At 39.8% G+C, this 17,944-nt stretch overlaps 1 protein-coding gene across 1 annotated transcript; it reads right to left on the bottom strand.

Moving 5' to 3' along the window:
- Positions 1-5,980: 5,980 nt before the first annotated feature.
- On the bottom strand, positions 5,981-16,886 carry LOC134439723 (transmembrane emp24 domain-containing protein 9-like). The gene is made up of 13 exons (XM_063189628.1): positions 16,719-16,886; positions 14,794-14,894; positions 14,454-14,582; positions 13,712-13,858; positions 10,166-10,346; positions 9,899-9,949; positions 8,776-8,886; positions 8,489-8,510; positions 8,288-8,361; positions 8,129-8,153; positions 7,726-7,780; positions 6,895-6,950; positions 5,981-6,608 (listed from the first exon to the last, which is right to left on the bottom strand). Exons 1-12 carry the CDS (start codon positions 16,861-16,863, stop codon positions 6,945-6,947), a joined length of 1,047 nt encoding a protein of 348 aa, XP_063045698.1. The 5' UTR covers positions 16,864-16,886; the 3' UTR covers positions 5,981-6,608; positions 6,895-6,944.
- Between the last annotated feature and the right edge of the window lie 1,058 nt (positions 16,887-17,944).

Raw genomic sequence — 17,944 nt, 5'->3', positions numbered from 1 at the left:
CACAGGCTGCGTCCCTTCCCTTCACAAAGCTTTCCAAACTTCCGCCAATTTTGCAAGTTATTTTCTATAACTGAATTGGACCACATAGCCAACTTAACGACATGGGCTTTCAGATTAGCGTCCAACAATGCAGGAAAAAGACGTTATTGGTGATGGTCTGTCACTACAAACCTATGAGAGCGAGCAGCCCCACAGTCCTGACTCCTGTCCTATGTGGATGCAATGGGTGGATGGCTGCAGCTATCCCGATACTCGTAGCAAAGGCTTTTTGACACAAAGTGATAATGACACTTGGCATTTCTCTTTCATCTGATAGTAGGTCTATAACATAGAAGACCCAGGGACAATGTAAAATGAACCCCTCGTCCTTCTTTCTGCCCCCCCTCCCCCCGGTTTTGTACAATGTCTTCGTCTTCACTGCTTATAGCCATAAATGAGGTTTTTTGTTCTATGCCTTGATATTGTAATGTTTGCAATGTGGAGCTATGGAATCTTTTCCCCCTCATCCTTACCCAATGTTGTCTAACACTTGTCTAAAACCAAGATTTGTGAAGGTGGATGCGCGCAGTGCGCAGTCGTTCCAGGTGTGCTAAACTTTGTATTAGTTTTTGCTGCTACTAAGTATTGTACCCGAAACACAATTTCGTTGCCTTTTTGACAATGACAATAAACTCTTGATTGATTGATTCTTCAATTTTACTGCCACGATTAGAGTCAGTTAGTGCTGTAGTTAGCACACGCTAACGTTAAGTGAATGGAAGGTTACATTAGCCACCAACGTCTACCATTCGCGTTACGTAGGCGGCGAACATGGCTGCGCCCTTGTGGCGAAACTCGGTAATAACATGTCATTTTTCAGCAAAACTACATAAAAGTGCAGTCCAACGAACATCCATTCGTTTATGAAAATAAATAAGCCGCCAAAAATGATAATAGTTGTCAGTGCTTCATTTCCACTTTAATGCTCTAGAATGAGCACACCTAATGTCTAATCTGTATTAGATATCTAGGGAGTCTTTTGAGCAGTTTATGCAACAGCGTTTAAGTTGTCTTTTTGACCATCCATATGTTTAAAGAAATCATTGAAATATATCAGTCTTTAAATTTGCCATTGGAGAAACCCATTATGTCAGGGCAGCTGATCTCAGACTACTGTCTTTCATTTGACACTGCAACTCAAAGCAGACAGAAACCCGGCAAATCCATGTAAATACCTTCATTTGTTTAATCTTTTGCCTACATTGTTGAGCAACACTCAATGATTAATGGAGTAAATTATACCTTGTTTGATACATTGAATGTACTCAACTCTCTTTCTGTAGCAAGATGAAGCAACCGATATACGAAAATGTCTCAGGTATGTATAGTAGGCCTTTATTCATACAGTACGACTCATGTAATTACGATGCTTCAGAAACCACCACAGTTACATATTGGTCACAAGGGCTTCTAATCTACCGGGTAGTCATCTACAGCTTGTGGCCGCACGTCTATGTATGTATGCTACTGTGTGTTTGGGGTATTCTGAGCTTTCACATGGCTTTAGTTTTTGTTTCCATTCAGACCGGCTATATCAGGCAACACTGATCATTTTGCATATAACACTGTATGTGAATTTGTTAGGCTTTCAGAGACAGTATCTTCAGGAAATACAAACAACATAGTTTCTGATTGTTCTGTGCTTAAGTTAAATTCTGGAATACTAAAGCCTTTCAGGCATGTTCAGGGCCTACTATACACCAGATTGGGAGTCTTTATGGGAGCCATGCAGGCATTTTTTAAAGCAAGTGACTGAACATGCTTTGGACATCTTCATACACATGATATACAGTATGTATGCCTTAGAAGACTGATAGACGGATCAGAAAACTGTTATACAGTATCATTCAAAAGAGTAGACAAACATCCCTCACACCATCCAAACTTGCATTTGTATTGCTCACAACTGACACATAGTGAGCAATACGAATGCAAGTTTGGATGGTGTGGTATAGTTGTTTACTAGCCTGGCGAGCCAGACCCGTACAGCAAAAAGCTGTACAAGGGTCTGTGCGAGCTCGGAGAGAGTGTGGGCGGGATAAACGGTTGTCTATCAAAATGCCTTGGCACTCAACGCCACGGAACAACCAATCCTCACACACTTCTGTGTAACGTCACAGCTGTCTTTCAGAACGTACACGCGACACACCCCTTTGGTGAAGCGGCAACTTCGTGGAGTGAATGCGTGTGATCACCACAGCCACAAACAAATTTCTTAATAAATCGTGTTTTCACTTACACAGTTCAAAAATGTTTTCAACCACACGGCCCTTCTTGATCATCCAGCGAAATGTTGAGCAATTTGGGGCTTGTTAAATGGTTATATTTATGATTGTTGTCAACAAGGCATGTTCGGTGTTAGCTAGCTAGTTGTATACCCATAGAACTAATACACGGCTGGATACCTAGCNCTGTGTTATTGACGACAGGTTGGCTAGCCATTCCCATCTATTTAGTAAGCTACTCAAAGACTTTCAAAGCTCCCAAATGTCTCGTTTTTAATGGCATGTGTCTTATTAGAAATTGGGGCAGCAATTTCATTCTATTTGTGTGCCATAAGTTCATGGTGTATGTTTACATCAATCCATGTCAGCCACGAAATATATTATCATCCAGGCTTTTTAAATTAAAGTGTATATCGCAGGTTAACCACTACTTTGGATCAATGTGTACACACTGTATTCAATAAATGATCCACACATATAAGTCCCTCCAAAAACGATGTTAAACAACGATTTTTGTTGTTTGTTGTGGGAAATGTGGGTTTAACCGTAACCTGGCGAGGCCATCTGTGAACGTTCTAATTTTATTTGCCTGGAATTTTACATAGGCGAGGTGACGATCACTAATGATATAACGGCCGTGGCCTGCCTTAGGCCTGTAATAGAAATCGCAACTACCGGTAATTGTTTTCTCATACAGGGCACTGTAACAACTTCCAAATGATTTAGTAACTTTTGGCCAACTAGTTTTAGTAGAAATGCTATTCATGCAGGGTTGCAAATTCTGCTTGGGCCTATAGACTATGCGACATGGGCTTTTTTTTGACTAGTCCCTTCATATTTTTGGGCTTGCTTTTAATCATTTTTAATTAACTGCCAATATCGTGTCAGCTAAATGCAATAGGCTACCTAAATTACAAACAGCACAAACGGGTCTCTTGAAATTATCTGCGTAGCCTAAAATGTGGTGCTCTTCGCCCGACTGTGGAGTGACTGTCCATGGTGCTGAAATCGCGTCAAACTTTTCCTAGGTGCAAAACAGTAGGCTAAAGTATAGCACCCGAGTCAATGCCGCTGTTGTAAAAATCACATGGCCTATTTTCAATTTCCTTTGACTGTTCTATAGAATATAGGCTATTACATGCAACTTCAGTAAAGGTCACCCACATGCATGTCACAAATCAATAGCATAACCCACGCGGCGGCAGGACTATTTCGGTTATTTTCCATCAAAAATAAAATAAAATGCACTGTCAGTAATTATAGGCCTACCAAACGAAAGTATCCATATAGAAGAAATCAAGTCTTCAGTTTCAATAATCCACGTTGTGTGGCGCAAATGTAGCCTAGGCCTTCCAAACAAAGTCTCTCGCGGCCAAAAGTGACTAAGCTCACCTCTGATGATATGGCCTTTATGTTCCAGGTTACTCACGGCACTGAGACGATGCAGGATAATCCATGGAAAGTCTTCAAGTAATCCAAACAGAGCGGCTCAAGCAAGACAGTAAAACAACAATAATCGCCAGATCAAATATAAACATAAATACCAAAACTAGCCTATGTAGATTTGGTATGACGTTTGATAAAAGCATCTCATTCAGATGGCCAGGGAGAGAGGCAGAGTTAGCTGGAGCCTTCGAGTAGAGCCTTTTGGTTGTATCTTTTCAGTCTCTATTTTCCTACTACGCGCGTTGGATCCACGTTTTTAGATGCGTCCCAGCATCTCTATAAGAGGGTAGGCTATGTCTGTCCGTCCGTCCGTCTGAAACGCGTTCTTCAAATTGTTCCCTCCTGTGTCCACAAGGTGGGAGAGTTGACTATTTGGCCCGGAGCACGCAGCTGATTGCATTGTGAGACAAGTGCAGCGCGAGTGCAATGCAAGTGCTGGTAGGCTTCATTGAATAAGAAGCAGTGATATCGCGCCAGTTGCCCTAGCCAGGGCACATGCTTCATCATGTTGTGTATGATAGTGTCACGTTGTGCAGCTCAACTATTTGGTTTGTCAGAAACTCGCGGCAATGACAATGAAACTTGGTGCTCGAAACAAGTAGACAAATGCGCCATTTGACATACGGCGTACTGATGTTCTCGGACATATTGCAAGGGATTCATTCGTTTTCTGCTGACGGCCGTGTGGACCGCACAGGTGCTTTCCGCTGTGCCCAGACAGATTGCTTTGCAGTCGTTTGAATTTGGTAATCTCTGGAACTCTTACAATGAAGCCGCATGCCGTTAAAAAGCTTGGAGCAAATGATTCACCCAAACGGTTTTATTTATTTATTATTTGTCGCTGTTTACATTCTTTCCCACTTGGACATGATGCTGAAATGGCGTGATAGACCTACTAAAGGTTGATACTAACAATGTCTGGTAATTTGTAGTGTAGGCCTACTTGAAATTTGAAATCACATGGTAGCCTACTTCTCCAAATTCAAGCTTTCGAGATTCGCACTCTGAGGCAAGCGCAATCGTAACCCCACCCCCCACCACCCCCCAAATGAAATTTTTGGCATAGTTCGAACACTGGTAGGCTATTTTACTGCCTCACGGTCACATGGCTCCCTGTAGCGGTCATGATATAATATTGCCAATGATATTTATTTCATACCCGTACGGCATAATATCAATCACACACTGTACAGAATGCAGGGCTACGTCTACTGCGGGCTACTGAATGGTCTCGGCTGACGTCACACAATAGATTAGAATTCTTTTGAACATGTTACTGAAAATACACACTTTTCCCCATTATATTTCATTTTCTGATGCCCTGTTGCATGAAAAAAAAACGATGGGTAATTGTTGAAGTGGTAGAACTATCACAGGAATTCCATTATTTTGAATAAAAATTAACCTGAGATATACACTTTAAGTAAAAACTTTCGTGCTGTAAGTAGCACGGACGGCCGCCTTGTTTCTTCTTAGAAAGTTTCCTAGGTAGCCCGGCCCCCATCTCGCTCCTCGCGATTTGATTGGCCCTGTCATCGGATAACTTTCAGCCTCGCAAAACGACCGGGGTCCGCTAGACTGCCCCCGGGAGCAAATTCAATTTGCGGTCGCTAGGGGCGTCTAGATTTCTAGGCTAGTTGTCTACTAATTTTGGTTGCATCCAACGCACCTGTTCGAATTGAGATGAGCAAAAGCATCCTGTGGTTAACAGAAACATTTCATAACGGAAATGGATAAAATAGTACATCATACCGTTAGTCAAGCCAGGAAAATACTGTTTCAATGTATACTATCATTGACTTACATGTTTCTTTCCTAGCAAACAAAGACAATGTTGACATGCAGGCTGACGACATTTATCAAACCATGGCCAGGAATCACCACAGAAGACACCAGGAGGTGTAGGACTGCTGGGCACTTTGTGAAGTTACGGTCCTATATTCGTCAGAATACTATAACAACTGAGCTGGAGTGCTTGCACTAAAGATTTCCAGATTTGTTCAAATGCATTTTAATTATTCCTAAAACTTTGATGTTATGTGCATCAATACTTTCTTGTGTTTTGTACTTTACTCTTTACTATACATATTTTTCAACTGAAATTCTGCCTGCTTTGTTTGTAGCAGAAACATGTATTTTAGGAAAAAAAGAACAACAAAAGTTAATTGAAAGAAGTGTGTGCTTTTCCAAATGTGTTTATTTTTCAACATTACGCGGTTTTAAGTATATTTTCAAATGTGACACAGCTCTGTCTCCTGGTGGATTTTTTTTTGCAAATAAAATACCATACGTAACAGTCATGGATGACATTTAAATGTTTTTATTGAAACTAGCAAGCTCTGAAAGACATCAGATGCAAACAATTTTGGTAATAAAACATGTCAGGCCTGTACATTTTTTAAAAAAAAATCTTAAATGCACTTTTTCCAGTAGACAATCATGATTCACACACACATTACAAACCAACACTTATAATTCAAAAAAATATCATTGAAAATGTAAAGGAAAGTGCCATAGATATTTTGTGCAAACAGCATTGAACCTGTCCATATGCATATGGGCTCACTGCTCAGAGGTTTGAATCTTGCCTGGGTCATTGCCCAACCCCACTCCAACTCTCTCTCCCACTTGTTCCCCGTCTGCTCTTCAATGTCCTATCCAATAATGGCTCAAAATGTCCATAAGCATGTTTTACATTTTTAGAAAACAACTACCTACAGTGCAGTTTTTCAATTAATAGAATTTACTGAACTTGCTCAGTTCAAGGGTCTTTGGTAATACTATAACAAAGATCAGGTCTGCTTTCAGGTCTGCTTTCTTCTCTTGGTTTGAGCGAAGATGGCATCTTCAGGACACTCATCTTGGCAGTAAATATCTTCGTTTGTGATCTCCGGATTTCTGCACACACACACACACACACACAGTAATGCAACTTTGACTAAGATTACACTAATAGTCTCTCACATTTCACTTGCTCTCACAAGTGTGTTCAAACAAACGGCATAACAACAGCAATTCATGTTGATGGGGGAGGTAGCGAATAGGATGAATATATTCTGGAAGCTAGACCTTCCGGAATGACTCTTGAGGGTGAATAGCAAGTATTGAGTAGCCCAGCCCCAATTTGAAAGAAAATTATTAACGAACACACACACGGAGCATGAAACAGCATGAACCTACATACCTTCAGTCAGTTTGATCTTGCTGTAGGCCTACATTACACCTGCCTCCTCCTCATCTCTGTGGAACCATCAAAGGAAGTGGAGTTGGTTCGTTGGTTCCAGAAAACACAGAAGGAGGTGTTATTATTCTTGTGCGAGCACATACGCTAGGTGGACACTAGGTCAATGGTGGATTGGTGGACTTGAGGGAAATACAAAGGCTCGTGAAAAGACAATAACACCAGGGGCCTCTTAATCAACAGCATATTGAACACTTTCTACACACATCACAAACACTGTCGGAAACATATACGTACAGACACACCCTATTGCAATACACATGAAACAGTTTTAAGGTATCCTGCACAGTGTGCTCAATTTTATTTGTAGTTTCATTTTTCTTCCACTTGTATGCATGGCCGGAGGTGTGCATATATTTAGGCACATTGCTACAGGAATGTTCGCACGTCACACCCTTTCTGACACTCTTACAGATCTGTGCTGTGAAGACCGGTTGGTAAATGGCCCCAGAAGAAGTTAAAAAAGAAGAGTGCAATTCATGAGTGTTTCCCAAACTTTTTCCTGGGGACCCATATTTTAAGTCACAAACTTTTGTGACTCCCGTCAATAGACAATATTCGTGAATCACTAAATACAGATATATTAGTACTTATACGGCTGGTCTTCTCTTGGGGTCTGCACGGTCTGTTTGTGTGTGTGTGTGTCTGTGTCTGTTTGTGTGTGTGTGTGTCTGTGTCTGTGTGTGTGTGTGTTTCTGCCAACAATGCGCATGCAGTCAGTGATGATGTAAGTTCTAAAGGGTCAATCACATAGGATCTACTGTATGTGCCTACCTTCAATAGTGGCTCTAGGATGCCCTCTACTGGTGCAGCAGTATCCTCTTCATCACTTGATTAGATTAAACAGAGAAACAGGTAGAGTGTAAACAGAAAGACTACAGAATCGTTGGCAATATTGAACTTCATATATACAGTTATACATCAAAGACTTAATTCAGGTGCTGCGCTTCAAAGGACATACTGTGGGTGGATAATGACAGTCTGCACACTGAGAGCTCACGGCACCTATGGTACGTGCAAGTTTGTGAGTGTGTCCTTAATCAATATGTGTAGCTAATGGCAATTAAGTTCACTCTATCTTAATATAATATTTTTGTACCTTTAAAGCAGTCAATGCTCAGAATTGTATTCTTCCATATAGTTTTAAACTTCTTTTCAACCTCTCAGACACACTGACCTGTCGTCATCATGCTCTGTCTGACCTGATGACAAAACAGAAATGGACATTATTATTCAACTATTATACACAAACTAGACATTGCCATTATTGTATGTCTGAACGAATTGTGTAAATGTGAAAGACAACGCAAAATGTAAAAAAAAAACCCTTGTGTACCTTGGTCATCTGCTGGTTCTCCATGGACTATTTCTGTGTCTTTATTTTCGGCAGAGTGGCTAGGGGACCAGATGCTAGAGGGAGAAAGATGAAATGACGGAATGACTTTTGAGGTCTTTAAAATCATATGGGACATTCATTTCAATTTGTCTAATTTAAATAATGGAGATATTACTGAGTTAGTCTTTAATTTGTACTTACCCTGGTTTATTTAGTAGAAAAACTGTTATGAAAAGAGCAATGATATTAGAGTGCAACCACACATGTAAGTGTGCGCCCACACAAACACACCCACACCCACAGTCCAATAATGTGTGTAACTGTGTGAGCATCATGGTATACTGTAAGAGACATTCCATATTGATAGGTGTCATAAAGTATTGTCAAATGAAATTGCAACATGTTTTTGCTAACATTGCTAAGCGGGTTTGTTTAGTTTACTAGGTTACAACTTAAAGTGAGTCTGACACTTTTACTGTTTTACTCACATGTGTGTAGGATGTTCGATCCAAGGACACAGAACACAGTAGGACCATCAGCAGGAGAGTCAACGTGAGGCATCAGCGTCAGTGGAAGATTGATCAGATTTTTGTCTGCGCCTGGATGCAGACATGACAGAGAGAAAGGGGCATTGCTTTATTAAAACAAGTCAAGTCAAGTCAAGTCAAAGTTTATTTATAGAGCACTTTAAAATACAACAAGATAGCTGACCAAAGTGCTGGACAGGCATATAAAAGGACCCCTTAAGACACACAAAGACAACAAAAAATAAACATCGAAATAGTGTAATCTTTGAGCAAAAAACATGATGCACTTAAAAACAATATAATAACCAATAGAAAATGCATATATACAAGAAGTGTCTGGAAAAAATAAAAAGAGGCTAATTACTAACTACGCTAAAACTACAGAGGGCTCATATGACAAATTAAAAGAAGGGCAAGCAATAAGTAAATAAATAGATAAGAAAAACTAGTGAGTTATAAAGAGTTGAAAGCTAAGGCATAAAAATGTGTCTTAAGATGTTTTTTAAAAACCGATAGGGATGGGGCCGAACGTATGTGGGGTGGGAGCTCGTTCCAGAGTTTTGGGCCTATGACCGCAAAGGCTCTGTCTCCTCTACTCTTCAGTCTGGAGGGGGCATGACTAGGAGGCCTTGGTCAACTGACCTGAGGCCCCTGGGGGGGGGGGGGGCATTTTTAAAAGATCAGACAGGTAAGAGTTTGCCAAGCCATGAAGGGACTTAAAAACAAATAAAAGAATCTTAAAATTTATTCTAAAACGTATGGGGAGCCAGTGAAGAGCTGAAAGCACAGTTGTTATGTGGGGATGGTGTAATAATCAAGGGATTCCATTATTACACAAGGGATGGGATCCCATTATTACACAAGAGATGGTGTAATAATCATGACCAGATAAAAAAAAAAAAAAACACTACTGAAGTTTTAATTATACTGTTGGCAGATAGAGACTGCTTCCAATGCAAACAATATCGACAGTCAGTGAGCAACCAGAACAAGAGGGGAGCAGTTTTTCCAACCAGCTTTATAAACTCCCAAATCTACAGAAAGATTTCAAGATTTATTATGTTTAGAAAAGAATACTCCTTACCTTCAACGGGGATGAAAACAGCCTTTTTGGCAACAGTAGTCACTTTGGGGGCTGTAATTTGTAGCATACAAATTTGTAAATTGAATTTGGATGAAGATCTGGAGTGGGTTCAAATGCTCTAAGCTTCACATACACAGTATTTTGAATTAAAGCATAATGCATATCTGTGGATATAATTATGTTAATGTTACTTGATTGAATTTAAATTAAAAGTCAAAAGCGGTTTTCAATCTACTAAATCTAAAAAACTATTCCCCTCAAATTCACATTTGTCCTCCTCCTCCTCCTCCTCCTCAGAAAAGCTCTTGAGGTGTCTCTTTCGCCAGATAGCCACCAGGAACAAGGTCTGGGCGCTGAACCACGACAGAATCAGGGTGTGGACGATGGACCACCACAGAACCATCTGATCGGTGCTGTAGCAGGTCTGTTGGAAGAGCTCCTCACGGTCCTGTAGATGGAGCACAGGTCAAACCATCAGAGCGGCAATCCAAAAACATGGTGTTCTAGGGCAGTGTTTCAAAACATTTTTGTCCTGCTTACCCCTCAAGTCTTTTGTCGTCCAATAAGTACCCATTCTTTTTTTTAAATATATTTTTTGGGGGCTTTTTGCCCTTTATTATGACAGGACAGTACGAGAGGAGATGGGGTAGGGCTGGGAATTGACTCCGGCCGAACTCGAACTGGGGTCCCCATGGGCAATGTAAGCCCAAATGTTAGGGGCTTAGCGCGCTGCGCCACAGCACCTCCCACCCAATAACATTCTAATGTTCTATATCTCTACCTGGATCTCAGTGCAACTGTGCTCAGTACTTTTTTAGTGCTTATTATTACATTTTTCTGCATACCCCCGTATTGCGATTGCGTACCCTTAGTGGTACACATACACCTCGTTGGGAATCATTGTCCTAGCGACTGGCTTGGTTCTGCTAATGTGCAGTGCGAGTTGTTAACAGCCCAATACTTGGAACCTACTGTAGTGGTCCATCCTATCAAAACAAGGCAATATTGTTGTTGGAAAGTAAGAAACAAAGTTTCAAATTCTTTGTATGACCAGTGCATGTGAAGAAATTGACAATAAAACCGACTTGACTTGATTTGTGCAACATCAGCTATGTGTTTATTCAGCTGGACACCTTAATGTGATTGAATTATCATATTGTTGCACAGTGTATTGGTAAAGAAAAGAGAAGTATGGAATCAGCTACAATAGATTACAAGTTTGTACATACACAAAAAATGTTTATTTTGGAATGACAGTTTACGGGAAATGCTGCCAAATACAGTTAAATCTGTACTTACATTACTTAGTTAAAAAAGGTCTACTTGGAACATTACCCCAAGGTTGGTGTGGTTAATATGGAAGGCACCAGGCTTGTACGAAATTCAGAATTTCTGAATTTAATTCAATTCAGGAAGTGGAATTGAAATTGAATTGAATTGACTCCACCCCTACAGGATGTTGAATTGAACTGAATTTGAATGACAGGAAATGGAATTCAAAATGGAATTGAAACTCACTGCAATTCAGGAAGTGGATGAAAACACAATTTTGTGTTTTCAAAATAATAAAATACAACAATAACAGTGTAACTAAGTACAACAGTGTTAGCAAAAATATTGGTAATAAATTTAACTACAAATATTCAGCATTCAAAATGATATAACAATGACAAGTACATGTTGTATACCACGTAGGCCCCCATTGTGATTTTCAGTAGTTGCATGTATAATAATTAGTGTTATGCAGGGCCTACAGATGACTTTCACACTTCTTATTTTTTATGTACCAAAATGTATGTAAATATTACCACATAGGAGCCACAGCAAATATAGAACTAACTCAAAATGGAAGTAAAAAAAAACCCTGAAAGTCAAATAATGGCCCATCTAAATACTAAAACACTGCTAGCAAGCAGCCCAACAGGTGACCTAAGGGGGCTATAATTCACTCTTCTGGGAATAGACACATGCTGATAAATATATAGCACCATCTAGTGTTCCTATTTTGTCATAACTTTGAGTTTCTTTGAATTTTAATCTACACCGCCACCCAGGGATGGGCAAAGACACAACTAAATGTATTTCCAAATACAATACAAAATATCCAGCTCTAAAATGTTACAAATATGTTACAAAATACACAACAGTAACTGTATTAATAATCAAAATATTAATTTTCAAATACACAAAATACAACAAAAACTGTGACCATTACTAGGTATGTCGGTGTGTCCTGAATTTCATGCAAATAAGTCTGGCTATTTGGTGTAGTGGTTAGAGCCCCAGTTTTGCATGCCAGAAGATCCAGGTTCGAGTCTTGGCAGGGAAACTCAATTTCCCTTCGCTACACAAACAATGGCTTGTATGGCTTTACCAAAAATAACACTTCACTTCACTTAAGTCATAAAAGGTAGACCTACTTTAAACCACTCAAACTTCTGTGTAACCATCATTTCCAGTCATTGAACAAACAATAATGTTAAATTTTTGTAATAATGGAGAAGGCTATATAAACAATGGGTTACTTGGCACAACTAACATTTTAAAAAATGGCACTGATATGTCAAGGTCTGCATGTGAGTTCAATAAACAAGAAAGTGTTTCTTGTAAATTATGTCCATGTACTGTAGTATCTTGCAAAGCGTCACTAATGCATCATTTGTGGCCTTAGAGTGACATCTTGTGGGTGAAGCATGGCACAGCATTAGTAATCATCTCGGTTGCACCTTTGGTGCTTAGCATGGCAATTTCAATTATCTGTGATATTTTATCAAGAGTGGCGGTTTTCGATCCAACAGCATATATTCAATAATTCAGAATTTTGAGGCTGGTTATTCATGAATAACGCATATAGTCAGGTAGTCACCTGCCAATGTTATTGAACTGTCAATCTTTGGATTGTGAGCTTGAGTCCTTCATCCCTTTCCCAGACAAACACTTGTACATTCCAAAACAGCTACTACAGTAGCTCCACTTACATACTATGTGATCCATCTAGTGTTCCTACTATGTAATTGCATAGTTCAGGAGAAAGTAAGCTATTGTACTTTCTTTTATTTTCAAAATTCAAAATACAGGGGGCAAAGCACTTTGATACAAAATTCACAACATGAAATATAAAATGCAAAATACTACTTTCTATTTCGAAATTAATTTTAATTAGAAGTAGCCTTTTCGAGATACTGACCATCCCTTCCTAGTGTCCGTGTTATGTCACTGCTTTGAATTTCTTAGAATTTAAATTCTGTGAAATTCAGTTTCCTGCAATTCCAATTCGAATTGCAATTCCATTTCCTGTTTGGAATTTCAATTCAATTCATTTTGAAATTCAAGAATTGAATTGGAATTTTGGGGTCATTCTCAATTCAATTCGGAATTTCGTACAAGCCTGGAAGGCACAGAACTATCATCCATCACTCGGATGGATATGGATATAGATACGTTTGGAGTGTTTCAAACGTGCTATCCGTCGATTTCATACTATAGATTATTTCACTCAAACTTTGCGATTATGGATGAAAAGGCTCATAACAGCCAGGAAAAGTGCACCCCACTTAAAAGATGAACAGATGTATGAAGGACCAGGTATTAAAAGACAGAGGGTATGGGGTAAGTAGGTATCCCCTTGACACATGCCGTTCCACCACTTGAACGTAACGGTCATTCTAAAAACTACACCACTATGACAGTGCACGGGGCCTTTTAGTAATACATTATGACTTGGTCATTGCCATCATGGTAACAACTCATTTATAACAGGGGCCATGTCTTAAGGGGTTAAATGACAAGCGTAGAGTGTGAATAGGCCCTTACCCGCTGGTAGTTCTGCTCCCTCTGAATCTGATACACCTGCTCAGTCAGCTGATACACTCGCAGTTGCAATTCGGTCAGCTTCCATTGAGACTTTATCTCTGTATAGTTGATGGCGCGCTCACCGACCAGGATGTCCAAGTGAACTCTCTGGAGTTGAGAGAGAAGCGAAACACATCATCAGGGGAGAGAATCAAGCGTAACCCAACTGTACTGTACCTGTATTATAATTAAGGACACAGAGAGCATCAAGCAAACAGAATGTGCCCATGTGTCTCTTGTGTCATTTAACCCTGTCATGCAAAGCCTCTGTTATAACCTTATTGCCACCAAAATGGTAATGGTAAGAAAACGTCATCCTAACAAAGCTGTAATGACAGGTAGCCCCTTAATGCGCGCCGTACCTCCAGTGGCACGCTGTAATAGTCATTGAAATGTAACTACCATAGCACTACAATACTATGACATAACACAGGCCCTTTAGTAATGCACCCCGACTTGGTCATTACCATACTGGTAACAACAAATGTATAAAGCCGCGTCTTAAGGGGTTAAACTTTTTCAGGTACCAGTGAAATCACCAGCAATTGAATTTGCATGAAAGGGTCAATATCTCATTTGTCCTAAATATACATTAATGTGAGCAAAGGCATTTAGGTGCATTAGGCACCTCCCAGCATGACATGACTGCATAGTTTATTTTTTTCTCCCTAATCTCATATGTCCTACTTCCATGCATACTTACAAACATCCTCCCAGAAGAAAGGGAGGACTTAGAGGGGTTTTCGGAATGAAAGCAGATCCGATGTTCACCTGGCATGAAAGCGAAAAAGGAGAGCCTGCCCTCAACGCCATTCTTATGTGATGGCATCACCTAAAACACAAACACACACACACACACACACACACACACACACACACACACAAACACAAACACACACACACACACACACACACACACACACACACACACTTAAATACAAAGTATATGGCATAGGCCTACATACACTGTATACAGTACACTATCTCTGCTGAGGTGTTTTATATTGTCTTTATGTATCGAGGCAGTATTACAGTAAGCCTACCCTTCCAAGTGGATCTTTCACTTTGACCAACATGCCATGTCCTTGAGAGGCAGGCACATATTCCTCCTTCCTCTTGTCATACTGCTGCACACGATAATTTCCTGGAAGAGGTGAGTGGGCATTGATGTCAAAATCAGAAGGCTTCATCATCAAATAACTGAAAACACCAGTGGCTCATAGTACGCGTCAGTCGTCACTCACGCAACCACACACCACACTCCCGAGCAGGAAGAGGAACAGGGGCTGTTTCAACATCACTAACTCCAAGGGCAGCTGACAGCTTTTTCTGGGCCCAGGACGAAGTCATCTGAAAGGGCCCCCTATCCAATACATACAATGTAAAGGGGACCAATTATGGGCCCCTTATCTCCTTGGGCCCGGGACAACATACCCCTTTGTCCCCCGCCCTGTCGGCCGGCCTGCTAACTCCTAGTAACATCTGCTTCCATGCCTCTTATACAGATTTGCCTTGCTTCATCTTCCCGATTTCAATGTAGAAGTAGAACCTTTCAACTAGCAGCCTGCAGGTCAGGTGAAGGCCATAGAAAGTTTCCTGCAGACCAGTGACTGAACTGAAATTGAATGTAGTTCAATGGATTTTTTTAAGGTTATTTAAAGGTGCAATAAGTAGGATGGTGGCCAGAGTACGTAGGTAGGCCTATTGTAACTATGTTGCTCATTGAAACTATTGTCAAATTTAATCTTTTCATTAAAATTTTCTAAATAATAAACTAAAATTTAAGAGTATGACGAAATTACAGTAGGTTTCGCTCCTAGAAATGTCTATTTCTGAAAATTTAAAATGGTAGACATGGAGAAGATCCACCTTTTCATGTATGAAAAAAAAGCCATTTTCCCTGTCACAATGCATACTTAGAATTTGATGGTGATCAGTATTCATGAAAAAGGTAACATTTGAGAATAGATAGCAGGCATTTGGGTAGCCTAATTAACAGCTAAAGTAGGCCTACTAGACAGTAGGGCTGCACAATTAATCGAAAATTAATCAAAATTGTGACAAAATAGTGAAATCGAACTCGTGATTTTAATCATGATTTAATCGTGGCAATAGTGACCTACTTTTGAGAGCGTCCTTGAAGCCAGAACATACTGACAGGCTGGTGTTTCTGGCCAGAAATCTGTCCTCTTTCTTGTTTCATGCTATTGCCTTTACGTAATTATTACAATTCATTTTATTTTGCTCATCCCCTATATAATTCATTCTTGGTTATATTTCACCTTGTTATAATTTTCCAAAAAAAACAGCAAAAAATGAATAATCGTGATTACGATTTTGACCAAAATAATCGTGATTATGATTTTTTTTTTTCCATAATCGTGCAGCCCTACTAGACAGTGCACATTAGTCTTCTCTTGAAGCCTTTTCATAATGGTAGGGACTTGGGTGGATAGCAATAGGATAGGCTCTGAAGAAGACACTTTTCTGTAGTCTTATATTACGGGTGGCCGCAATAATCCCATTGACTTTTATCCATTCTGCCGTCTTGGTGCTGAAGCTGAATAGCATTGGCTTATTATTTTCCCCAAATAAAGGCCACACACAATATCAAATGTAGTTGTCGGCTGAATAGTCTAGTTTGTGTGGGAGACTGAGTAGGTCCAATAGAGGGGGGGGGGGGGGGGGATCATATCATAACATTTTACGCAAGGGATGATGCAAACAAAGGGTGCACTTCCTAAAAAGCTCAAATTGGACAAACCTGGCTTAAGGGCTATCCCCCCCAACAAATGGATACAGTCGGAATCAGATAGCAGCCCATTCAACTTCTAGCGCTATTTGGGTGTTTACCAAAAGTTTCGAGCGACGTGACGCACGGTTGGCTACACAGAATGTTCAGTCACCATCAGCAAGCTTCAAAGAAGGAAAACTCCGTTGGAAACAGGATTTTAATGGGACTACGTACCAATCACCGAAGTTTCCTCTGGAAGTTCCTCTATGAAACACTTCTTTTCCGTTTCACCAATGTAAAAGTAAAGGGCAGAAACAAAATTGCTAAGAACGTTCAGGAACAAAACGGTGTGCACAGTGAGCTGCATTCTACGTGACATTCCAAGTACGCGCCACGCCAAGCTGCCACTGTCAGCATTACAGATGATCTGAGGTCAGCATGCTACTTTCGTTTTATATTTTCCTCTGACCAATCGCAAGGACACACACACACGGGCACATGACTAGTCCCAGAGTCCCAGGACCATGATGCAATTCTGTCCATTCCCAAAGCAACAGCTTCACCTGCTGGTGAAGATAAGCAACACTGTAAAAATATACAGGCTAAATAAATACAGTTAGATGATGTCATTTTTTTCCCAGTAGTTTACTTCCAGAATGTATGCTGCCCATTAACAAATGTTTCACAAGTATTTCCTACCACAATCAATTTCATTAATAGATAGGCCTAGTTATCCATATTCAACATTTTCAATTTTCCATAACTGTAAAACGCTCTCCCATTGTCATACAAATGAAACTATAGGATTGTGTGTGTGTGTGTGTGTGTGTGTGTGTGTGTGTGTGTGTGTGTGTGTGTGTGTGTGTGTGTGTGTGTGTGTGTGTGTGTGTGTGTGTGTGTGTGTGTTCTTAAAAATGAATTATTTTAGCTATTTAAGCTTAACTTTTTGGAAGTATAGTTAGCTTCATTTCTATGACTTTCAAGACAAACAGAGGGAGTTCACACGCATCTTTATATATTTTTTTTCTTTAGATTTCATTACAGAATTCATGTGGTTAATACACATACACATAATCCACTAGGATATAAATAAAATAATAACAATAATAAAATAAATAAATAAATAAAAGAGAAACAAAGAAAAAAGGTAGGCTACATCAATACATTCCATCATTTTTTACCCCAAAATCAGAGCATAAAATCAAGCTCTTCACCTCTGACTGTACAGTGTACACAAGGCACTATTTTGGAACCATATGCCCTCAAAAGAAACAAGATCTTTCATTTCCTTTAAAAATGGAAAATCAATCAAAATCCTTGATTTAACCAGTGTTGAGAACATTATAGCCTATATACATTATACCTGTATATACATTTATATTGAAACATGTCTAACTAAGCTACTTGAGACCACATTTCCAAAGCTGCCATGCCTGTCCATTTTTAAGTGTGCTGAGCAG

The sequence above is a fragment of the Engraulis encrasicolus genome, chromosome 23 (assembly GCF_034702125.1).
Source record: "Engraulis encrasicolus isolate BLACKSEA-1 chromosome 23, IST_EnEncr_1.0, whole genome shotgun sequence".
Lineage (NCBI taxonomy): Eukaryota > Metazoa > Chordata > Actinopteri > Clupeiformes > Engraulidae > Engraulis > Engraulis encrasicolus.
The sequence above is the reverse complement of the archived record's forward strand: the minus strand, read 5'-3'. Positions and strand labels throughout refer to the sequence as shown.